The sequence below is a fragment of the Salminus brasiliensis genome, chromosome 1, assembly GCF_030463535.1.
Source record: "Salminus brasiliensis chromosome 1, fSalBra1.hap2, whole genome shotgun sequence".
Classification (NCBI taxonomy): domain Eukaryota; kingdom Metazoa; phylum Chordata; class Actinopteri; order Characiformes; family Bryconidae; genus Salminus; species Salminus brasiliensis.
In genome coordinates, this window is record NC_132878.1 from 47,698,117 (window position 1) to 47,710,392 (window position 12,276).

The 12,276-nt window shown below is 39.5% G+C and overlaps 1 protein-coding gene across 1 annotated transcript in view; it reads right to left on the reverse strand.

Moving 5' to 3' along the window:
- vta1 (vesicle (multivesicular body) trafficking 1) overlaps positions 1–12,276 on the reverse strand; it is a 33,013-nt gene that overhangs the window by 5,675 nt on the left and 15,062 nt on the right. Inside the window, exons 4-5 of the mRNA XM_072680531.1 lie at positions 8,565–8,640; positions 6,285–6,396 (exon numbers count right to left, since the gene is read on the reverse strand). Coding sequence (XP_072536632.1) covers positions 6,285–6,396; positions 8,565–8,640 — 188 coding nt within the window. The remainder of the gene's footprint in view (positions 1–6,284; positions 6,397–8,564; positions 8,641–12,276) is intronic.

A 12,276-nucleotide genomic window follows, 5' to 3' on the forward strand; every position in this document is an offset into this window, starting at 1 on the left:
ATTAATCAATCATCAGAACTGGGGGGGGATGTGATCTCGGATTTTGAAGGGACATGATTGTTGGTGTCAGACTTCTGATCTCGTGGGATTATCAGCAGTTCTACAGATGTACTTATCTTGTTGATGAGAAAGATCAACAATCCCATTGGATTGGGACATCACTATTAATTATTATATTAAATTAAAGTTAAATTAAAGTAAAATAACTTGATGATGATAAATGATGCCCATTTTATATTCTACTACTAATCTGTCAGTGAGAACCAGAGCTCAAATTGTGGTCATTGTGTTTTTGTACTGTTTAATTCAGTCTCTTTAAAAGCTTCCTATAGAGTAATAAGACAGTTTATTATTGTTCAGTGAAGCTGAACCTTTTTTAGAACTTTGATTACTTAATGAATCCCCAAAATAATGAGTAAACGACTTGATTACTAATATAATAAAAATAATAATAGCTCTAGATTTAACCTGAACATAAAGGACGAAACTCCGCATTTGTGAGCATGAGCCAAAGGCACCCCTACAGCACAAAATGCTTGAGAAGCCATCGTGTTTGGACTGAATTCTACTTTGTCTCAGAAGAAATGAGTCACCACTCAAAGCCCCCTTTTCCCTACTGACCAACTCCCCCTGCATCGCTGATGTCAAAGAGCAATCAAGGGGAGAAGAAGCAACAGAAACACATGCTTAAAGGAGCCCCCCTCACACAGCCACACTTACATAAAACAGATGTCCATTTTGAAGCGTTGTTCTTAAATGCTGGGAGTTCAGAGTGTGGGAGTTACGGTTCCATCCATGAACATGAAATAAATTCATGCATAAATCTTGTGGAGGTGATATTAAGTTGATCTGATTAGAATACGTGATAAATGCGCTCAACAGCTGGGACAGATCAAGATGAAGCTCCGCCAAGTAATTTAATAAATCGCACGCAAATGATGAAACAGCGCTACACTTCGTGAAATCCTATTTCAGATACAGTTCCTACATTTAAAACCAACAGCATATCTCATCATGTGACATCCAAACAGCAAATCAAACAGACACTGAAAGAATTCCAACAAACTGTGGCCAGGACCACCACATCCACGACTTCCCGTATCCCACTGTGCAATCCAAGCACTAACAATACATTTTAACATGATTTCATTTAGATTTTAATCAATCTTCTCGCATCGGCTGCGTTCAATGACAAGGAAAATCATTTGTTTTTCCTTGTCATTAGAAGAAGTGAGAAAGAATTGAAACACATATTTCCATCTTGTAGTGTTTGATTTAAACATTGTCCTTAGTATTTTTTCTGTCCAGAAGGCTTACGTCAGCGTTTTTATTTTCATAAGTCACGGTAAAATGATAAAGGTGGGGCAAGTATAAACAGAGTTTGTACTCTTGTGAAACTAATGGCTTCAACGGTTCTAGTGCAGATGTGCTGGTGGATCTGAGGAGTTCCTGTGCCAGATCCACAAAACAGGACGGGTCTCAGGGCAAGTTTCCCTAACAAGACTACTCTCTATACAGACACAATCCCTCTGCCAGCCCTGGACGTAGACGTGGCCACACACTGGACAGCTTTGTGCCACTAAAGCAGAGCAAGAGGTTTGAGATAAAAACATAGATACAACTGACATAATTGCCATTTCTATTGATCCTCACACAGAAGCTAAATTCAGCCTTGAAAGAGATCTGACCCTCTGAAGTCAAGAGTTGTTAGTCATTACACACAGCAATTTACAAATCATCAAAAGTGGTCCGAGTGCTTAAGAGCAGTGGTACTGTATATACTACTCCCAATATTATTATTATTGTATTGTTTTTATGTAATAAACTACAATTAATATACTTTTCTAGGAACTGTGAATATTGTCAGTACTCCAAGAACACTGACCAGGATAAATAATCCTGATCAATTAGAAATAATTTTAAAATCTTTTTTAATTTTTAAGAACAGAAAAACGGTTCTTGATTTTAATGTTTTTTTCTCAAATCTGACAGTACCAGGGCATTTATATAATGTAGCATGTCATATTTTATAAAAATATTTCTAAGAATTGTCAAATGTATCTCCTATCACCCACTCTAATTGCAAGGAAATTGGCCCAATCCATTTTTGCCTATCAATGAAATTTGAGTACCTTAAAAGTTGAATATCAGCCAATACTTATTGGTATTTTGGGTTAGAAATAACCCCCCGCAAAAAAACAGCCAACTATTTTAAATAAGACATAGGGCCTTCTTAAGTCACTGAAAATCTTGTGGACTTACATATTTTGTTTTTAGTCTACAAGTTTAGTTTACCAAGTTTGGCAGAATGGTCAGATACAGCAGCAAACATACAGCAGAGTTAAAGCTGCGTGTTTACATGTATATGCCCAATGAATAAATTGAAAACCTACATTTTACTGTGACATTTTTGCTTTAATTAATCTCTTCATTAAGAGATTAATGCGGCAAATGCAGCAAATGCTGCTGACTCTATAAATCTATTATGACCAGAGCGACCTAGTTTGCCTCACATACTGTTATGGCTGTATTGCCACATACATCAATGAGCCAAAACATTATGACACAGACAACATGAATTATGTATTTTTTAACAATGGCACATGTTCAGGTTTGGGCCAGGTAGTAGACAGTTGATTATCGTAGTTGATGTGTTGGATGTGGGAGAAATGGGCAGAAGTGAAGACCAGAGTGACAAAGATAATTATAAAACAGACTGGTGTGGTGCTCCCAGTTAGCAGTGGTCCAAGAAGGGACATACCACAGACAGACAACAAGGTACTGGGGGTCCAAGGTCAATCAACAAGACCTAAATGATCTGCTGCTAGCATCTTGGTACCAGACACCACAGGGAAGTGTTTGACCTTCAGAAGTCTTGTATCCTCTAAGCAAAAAGGGTTATAATGTTTACTACACTTAAACAGCATCACTTGGACTCATATGTGGTACTGGAAGGGATTCTTTGATTGTAACAATAGTGTTTAGACCTTTGCAGTCAAATCAAGAAACCATTTACCTAGGCAAAGAATCACAAGCTCCCAAATAGTTCAGAGTTGTCATTGTTTTATCCCTTCATATCAGTACTGTGCGGCATTGACTTTGATTAGTGAGTTAGTAATGCTCTGTTTGTTCAGGTTATCTGCTTCAAATGTGATGTTAAACAATGCCTGTGGTGTTGGTCATGCAGCATGAGGACATCCATTTCCTGTAAATAGACCTCCTCTAAGTGGTCTGTCTGACAGACATGTGGAAACACAGAGATCCTGTGATAAGACGGCAACACTCAAAAAAGCCCAGATATCAGCCAATGCTATCAGCTTTCCATTGGGAACGATGCATTTTGTTGGGAATAACCTAGCATGAGGTCACGGTTTCAGTGGGAAGGCCCAGCTGCTAAGTGAAGGCCTCAGAAAGAAAGAATGTAGCTACAACCATAACACAGAGCACTAAAGCAATGACCGTTACAGTCACATATACAATAATTATCCAGAACAAAAACCTACACTGAAGCTAAGCAATTTTCTTATAATATCCTGGCAAACTTACAATTTCAGAATCATGAAATGACAAAGAGTGACATTAACCCAGTAACTAACCTGCAGCACAATGAGTAATAAAAAAACAGGGTGTCTTGAGTGTGTATCTGACCTAAGGCTCATGCCTTGTGCGACACTGCACGTGTGCGCGCCCCTGGAGATGAATCTACGGATGACTTCATTCGCGACATGAGCGGGGTCAGGTCAAAAGCAGCCCGCCCAGCAGCTGTTGCGAGGGGAGCAGGGTGAGCTAACAACGAGCCATCCGCCCTCCGTGCCTGTCCATTAAAAAACCTGCCGCTAAGCTCAACCAACTTGTGAAGGCAACAAACAGCTTTGGATCTTCTTTTTAATCCCAGCCCAAGGCTAAATCCTACAACACAGATAACTCCATGAAATGAGTTTTTGTATGTTATCAGAACACAATCGAGAGCTTGTAATCAAACATAAGCAACTGCTCTACAGCTGATGTAAATCTCCATCTGAATGAGTACAGTATGTATATGTAGAGTGTACTGTATGTATATGCCCCTGGGCAATGCATGATGTAGTTTACTACACTTAAACAGCATCACCTGGACTCACTTCACATATTTCATTACATGCTATGAAATGTCTCTTTGATCCAAAAAAAGAAGCACAGTCATGACGGATCATATTCTAATCCAGTTACCTAGTGAATAACTGAGCCATCAAATTTGATTTCTGAGCTACATATATTTCTAACATATAGCATATGACTATGAGAATGTTAGACACCAGCTAGCCAAAAAGCTAACTAACTCAATGTTGTTCCAGTAGCAAACCTGAACTGCAGTCATCACATATAAGAAGAACGGGATGCACATTTCTATTTACAGCTTACATTTCCATCGGTTTATTACAGAACACTTACATACTTACAGAACTTACATACACATGTCTTCACTGACCCTCAGACATATAAACATACCCATGCACAAATGATCAACTGAAGTGTACACAGAAGATTTAAGCATATTTATCCAGGACATACAGAGTAACTTACCCATGCTAACTTTGTAGAGTAGCTATTTGCCAACACTGACATTATTTCCTTCAGCTTCAAAAGCATTGTGACAGGAAGGGGTGTGTAAATGCAGTATTGACACCCATATTTACACCATTTGTGTCGGACAAAGATGGAATTTGGCTTCCGCCTTTAACCCTTTCATGCAGCGAACACACACAGTGATTCCTCGAGGAGCAGAGAGGGTGAAGGGTATCGAACCCACAACCCTGTCATCAATAGCCTGGAGCTCTAACCGATAACCCACCACTGCCCCCGGTCAATTAGATGAAATTACAATACACCAGACAGGGATGAGCTAATCATCTGGATGTGAAGCTTTAGACCTGAACTAAGCAGCATTGGCCATTTTAACTGGAGCTACAAAAGATGAGTCTTTCCTCAACACTCAACCAATCACCAAGCTCTTTTAATGGATGACAGTGACAATTCAAATGTTAAAGCTTCTTTATTTTTGCCAGCTGTTCAACAGGAAAAGAAATGAATGAATGAATGCATGCATATTAATTAAATAAATAAAATTAAAGGATATATTTGATGTCACATTTAACTATTTATCCTCTTAATTTTTGTACTGTTTCTTTATTGTGTAATGTCATTGTATTTTGTCTAAAAACCATCTATGCATACTTACCTACCTATTGTCAATAATGTCCCACATGCTTTGCAAACAAACAGTAGAAACAGGGTATTTTATTGTGGTGTCACAATCATAGACCAGAAATGACCACAGTTGCCAATCTCAAACACTTCCTCAGTTCATATAGTTTCTACTGTGATTCTGTTAGGACTGTAGCAGTACTGCCAAATGTCTGCATGTAGAACAGTGAAACAAAAGCAGTTCTTGCACTGCAGTACATCTGCATTTTAAATCTGGTCAATGCCTTTGCACATTTTGTCTTAAATCTAAAACCAAACCAACTGCCAAAAAATACTATAAATAAAAAAATAATATAAATAAAAATAATTCACTTTGATTTTTCAATCGAGTAATCTTGGCATCCCTAATGAAATATATGCCTATTAGAGGTCTGCTGCCAGACCTGCTGTCTCTCTTGCGAACATGCTCCATCTCTCGCTGTGTAGTCTATAGCTGCATTCAGAATAGCTCGTTCAGGTCAAGTTTGAATTTCAAACTAACCGTAGTACCAGTCAGGCCTGATTGGGTCATGTATCAAATGTGAAGTTATGGGCTGGTTCACCTCTTAAGTCAATTTCATCATCTTGAGAGGACATGAAAAAAAATGAAAAAACTTCTACCCGCTTATTTTCAGTATAATCAGCATCAGACAGAACTCTAATAAAAGAGACACTTGTTTTCTTAATGACAGTCCTAACCTTCAAAGCGCATAGGTCACGCATTAGCGGATCATTTTCACGCTATTACAGGCAGCCCCAGTGTTGTTGTGCGATAGCAAAAAGAAAAAGAAGAATTGGTACATAAATAGCTACAGGCTTCTTAGTGCAGGCTCCACAGACCTGGGAACTGCTCTCCTGCAGGCCTCCCTAAATCTGATAAGGCACACAATGCGCTAACCTTTACCGCCTCAGGCTTAGCCGGCCAGCGCTGAGGAAGCCAGCTAGTAGGCTGTAGGAAAGTCTCCAACTGGAATGTATTTTGTTAGCAAGAGTCATATGTTTAGTTTGGTTGGGGGGTTGGGTTGGGGGGGGGGGGTCACTGATATTATATCAGAACTTACCATATGCTTCCCCTTCCATTCCAATAGGACCGGCCTGAGGCGCCTCACCGTTCTTCAGACAGTTGTGGATGTAGGTTGCCTTCCATCTTGCATACTTCCTGTGCTGGATGTTCTGGAAAGAGGCGGGAGGGGTGGGGGTTCAATAGTGAGAATGATTGAGATAAGCCATGCCAATTACTGCTCTCTCACGGCCACACAAAAGGAGGCTGCTGGCAGAGATTAAGCTAAGACTGTTTATTTGGCTTTTAGAGCTGAATGTGGCAAGATGATTGCTTAGCTGCTGCTCTGAAGCCCAGGTCAGCCCTTATGTGGAGATGATTGAGCAGTCGCTCAGGCCTGCCCATTTATCAAACAAACACTGGGGAGCTTTACCATAACATGTTATGCACGCTTAGCATAAATACTATAGGTCATTTATACGACTGCTGTTTGCAGACCATGAAGTTACAAAAAAATAAGAAAATATTGCCAATTGTCACGAGAGCATAATTAGTTAATAAATAGATAAACAGTCCAATTACTATGATTTATCCATTTATAATCTGGTGCATGCGATCTACCAAAAAAGGATATGCTAGACCAAAGCTGCTAACAAACACTAGACATAGACAGTCACCAATGCCCAACAACAAAGTTACAATTAAATTTGTATCCAAAATTTGTATCCAAGTGATGATCCAGCCTCAAGTTCAAATATTTCCTAAAGATGACTCATATATATGACTAAATGACTAAATATATATTTACATTTTGCACAAACTGTTTCAACAAATAGCTTTTGTTTTTTTTTTAAAATATTGTACACATGTAAACCTACACTGTACTATCACTGAATATAAAATACACATGGTTCATTTCACTAATGATTCCAAACTTCTCCACTGCTGTGTTTTTGTGCTTTCTGGAAAAAAAAACAGTCTCTTAGTTCTTTCTACTGCTCAGGACCTACTTATACATCCACAAGAGGCTTGGTGCCAAAATGCTCCTTTTCTACAAGTAATCCAATATGGCCGAAATTCATTGTGACCAGCTCAGAGAGAAGCAGCACTATTATAGAGGGCTGATTCTGAGGAGTCATTGTCTGGGTTAGCATTACATGGACAAGGCGCACTGTTAAAACAGTCGATCCAATCGCCACTCTACAGTAGGAAAATGTCTGGCCCTTAGGGAGCAAACAGCACTCAATGAAACATTGTCCATTCTCAGACACAGGTCACTTCACTCCGTTTTTCAAAAAAAAAAAAAGAAGAAGAAGAAAGACAGAAAGAGAAAGACATTTGCAGCCATGGAAACCAAGCAATGATGGTCTAATAGGAACGCTGGAAAGAAAGCATCAGAAGCTCTGCTGGTGGGCCCGTATTACCCACACTTTCCAGGCATGAGTTTCCCAAAAATCAGCACTGTCGAAAGCTCTTCTGTGTACATTGTGAGTGGTGAGGCGAAGTCCTGGGCACAGCCTTTTCACTTCCCTCAGTTCTTTCCATTTTTCACTGGTGGTTTTTGCAGTGGCTTTCAGGTTGAGGGACAACCAGGTAGTGCTGTTGATTCCAGTTTGCTCTGTGAACTGTAGCACTAGCATAATCGGCCCACATTTCGGTTCCATGTTCTCATTAACTACAAGGTTTCATAGTAGTTAATGAGTAATTTACACACATTGCTGGATATGAATAAAGATTTTAAAGGTCATAATATATCCGGGAATAATAAGTCTGGGATTAAGACTAGCGTTTTCTATTCACTTGATTACGGGGTGTCAATCTGAAAGCGACCTTGGGACTGATTAGAATCAAGGTTTTAACAACAAAAAACGTTTCACCAAACAAGCTTAAATTGGAAAGGTATACGAAGTGCTCCATGTCTGGCTTAGGAAAATGCTGTATAAAGCAGTGTTTGACAAATGAGCTTCTGCACAAGGAGTCAAGCGATCACACACAACTTGTCCATTAACATATAATTATGAAATTATCCACTCCAATCAACCCTCATATACACTCACCAAGCAATTTATAAGGACAATCTGTACACCTATTCTTTCAAGCAATTACCTTATCAGCCAATCCCGTGGCAGCAGTGCAATGCATAAAATCATGCAGATATTCAGAATTGAGTGTGAGAATCATCTCCATGATTTTGAGTGTTGCATGGTTTTTTGTGCTGGATGGGCTGCTTTGAGTATTTCTACACAGGCATATCTCCAGGGATTCCCAGCACAACAGTCTTTAACAGTCTTTAATGTTTAATTTAGTATGGTATAATAAAATCATGTCACAGCAGGCTTACCTCCTCTGACAACTCGCCAAACACAGACAGCACGTCCAACAGAAGGCTTGCAGTGTAGAAAGACTTGATCATGTTTCTGGTGAGAGAGAGAGAGAGAGAGAGAGAGAGAGAGAAAGAAAGAGGTTCTGATTACTTGTTACTAAAATTAAAATAAATCAATAGACTCAAAATAATATTAAAATCCTATTCACAAAATAAATAAATAAATAAAAATATTAAAATTCTAGGACACTTGTCTAATTTACCACAGTGACCGTGATAGCCACATTGCACACCCAAGTAGAACCCATTGAACAAGCTTATGAAACAAACTTCTCGAACATGAGCTGAAATAGCTTCTGACACTTCAGATGACTTCGCAGAGTCCCTTTGCAATCAAGTCAGCGTGGCAATACTTCTTTACATGCCTTTGTACTGTCACAGTGAATTTTACTATAATCACTCACACTGCTGTCTGAGTGTGGGTGTTTGTGTTAATTCACTTGAGAAACAGAGCAGAGACTTTAATCTTCTGCATACCTGCAGCAGCCTTGTGTCAGCTCCTAAATAACAGTTTAGTCCGAAGAATGAAACTCTAGCTGCACTGCAAAACCCATCATAAAATCAGCACTTAGGGCAACTCATTTTAGATGAACGCGATCTTTCATTACAAACGTCTGCAGCTGAAAAGTATTAGACCAAAACAAACCTGTCACTGGACGTCCGATGTGAAATCTAAGTAAGGCTCTGATGTTTGAACGGGGGTCGGCAGGAAGGGGCCCAAGAAACTTTTGGCGTTCAAAGACACAGCACAAACCGGACGAATTGTAAAAGCCAGGCAAGTCACAGGAGAGCTTGTCGGAACACACAGGACCTTAAAAACACAGGCTTTCCTGGAGCCTCTGACATACACTGGCTTCACTTTAACTGCAGCCTTGTTAGAAGTTTTAGAAGGTGGAAAGCAAGACTGTATTGAGAAGCTGAGGAAGTTTTTCGTTCAAGGTCAGCTCCCATAAACCTTCACCTCAGCACCCTCTAGAAATTACATAACATTACATTCATTGCATGTTTACATAGGTCTGGTTTCTCATAAGTCATGCTTGTTTTCTTGGACGGGACTGGAATATTAATCTAGCCTATTTCTCGTAATCCTGGGCAGTGGGCAGTCTTTCCGAATGTGGTTTAATTTCTCTACATATGGTACCACTAAAGGCACCACTTTCTCTCAGACAGTAATGATGTCACCTGCATATTGATTTTAGCCACTGACCCTGGACTTGTTTTCTTGTTTAAATATCAATTATCGGACACACGTTTACTTCGCCCTTTTAATTTCCTTTGGGCACAGTTCCCACAAAGTGCCCCACAAACGTAGGCCCACTTTCAGGCAGCTGCTTTCTGTTGCCATCCAGGGACGGATTAATCATACTCACACTTCATTCGATTGACTGAAAATCTGTCACGATCACATAAACTAGCTTTAGCACCAAAGCACGCACCAGGCATGGTACCAAACGTACAACTGCATACTGGGGCTTTTGTGGATAGGATTGGACATCTTATTTTGGAAGACTTACATAATTTCACTCATAAAAATACAATTGGAATGACCAAGATATGGTATTTAGTGTGGATCAGGCAGATTTAACTGATACCCAACCTGCTATATAAGGTCGATATCAGTATTGATACTGTTCCAATTATGTCATTGAAGTACAAATTATGTCAAAAAGTGAGGGTGGTGATGCTGATCGATTGGTAAATCCAGAACTTTATGGTTTATGGCCCATCTCCCTCTTCACCACTGCAGTCCAGTACAGCAACTTTATTACTGTAGCCACTGCAGCTAGCTTATGATCGATCTCACAATCCCTCTTCCCATCACTCATGAACAAGCCTGTCTTAGTGTTGAGAATGTGGACACAGCTCTCACAGCAATAGTATGAGAACCTTAATATAAGTATTTTACTCTATGGAATTCAATATCTGGGAATTTTAAAATGGCCTTGAACGTGGCTCAAAAATCGAGCAAAGTCAGCATGGCAACTGGTAGAAGCAGCAAGGTAAATATAATTTATTGTTACTACAGGATTTTATACATCTGGCCCATTGTACAGCATGTTAATTAAATGAACAGTTATACAATTAATGATTTGCCTCATATGAAGACCCTTGCAATTTCAATCTATTCCTTTTCTATTCTGTTTGGCTAACCTGTGACATCAACTGTAAGTAAGAGAATAATTCTATAAAAGACAAAGTCCTGCTTACACACATTCAGTTGGTGCTTCTTAACGGTCACTTGTTCTGATGGGATCAACACTTTGGGCACAATCATCAACCACCTCTGACACCTGAAGTTTGTTCAAGAGGGAAATGCTCCACCATTTCTGTCTCTTGAAGATTACTTACATAACAGTACAAAAGGGCAAAAAAACATTTGGCATTACCTCTGCACTGCTTGTGAGTCACTCCTGTGTCTGTCAGATCACAGCAAGAGGCTATTCTGGATAGACCACATTTCATAATCAATCACTGTGGCAGTAAAACGTTTCACAACTCCACCTTTTCCATTGTTGTGAATGAACTAGAGATCTTTAAATGGGCTCCAAGAGGCTGTGCACTGCCCTTGGACAGGATGTGCGCGGCTGCATGTTTGACATCTGTGGCATCATGAGACAGATCTACACTGTAATCTTTATCAGCAAATGGAGGATAAAGGGCTTAAGAGTGGATCTGGGTACACAATGTCAAAACTTTGTTCTTCTCAGGACTGTGCTCTTCGTGACTCGGATACAAAGCTGCTGACATAGCGGACAGTGTTACTTCTTTTATATTCTGCTCAAAAAAGGCAACACGCACAGGCTGCGGTACTTGACCCTTCTAAGGCATAGTTATTGCTGGTGAGAACAAAAGGTTGGCGTAATTGGACATGAATTATTTCTCTCTCCTAGCTCACTGGAAATTTGTTAGCATTAAAGGGGAAGTTGTATCATCAAAAAAGTCATCCTATACATTTTGGACCACGGTTGGTCATTTCTTGACACTGAAACAAAGAGAAGAATAGATGGAGTGGAATGTATTCATTCAGAATATGAATAAAATGCAAATGTATTGCACTACATAACTATGAAATTAGGTTTGCAATTACATTCAGTACATTTGACTATTATAGAAAAATGACATCATGGAAAAAATTGAAAAAAATGAAATCATGGAACAAAAACACAATATATATATATATATATATATATATATATATATATATATATATATATATATATATATATATATAAAAACTAACGATAACCCAAACAATCCTCTATCGATGACCATAAGGTCAAAAACTTAAAGGCAGGGGTGGGGCTTATTTAAGGTAAGCACCCATGCTAACATCAGAGTTAGTTCTGAGTTAAAATGCCTCGAGCAGTGCCTTTTTGGGAGACCTAGGGTCCAAACCTCTGCCAGACATTCAGCTCATTGGCACACCTTTACCAGTCCAGCCCTGCCTGTGACATCACTCCCCACAACAGCCTCATTATATCGCTGTGACCTGTAACGCTACACCTGGCTAATCCACACCCGTCTCACTCCCAGGCAATAGCCCTGCACAGAGTCATTCTTTGTTACTAATTTTAGCCCAGCCGTCCATTCCCAGAATGCACTGCCACGGAGACAGTGAGATTATTTGGTGTTACGGTTCATTGAGAGGAAACAGCAATTTTAAAAAATG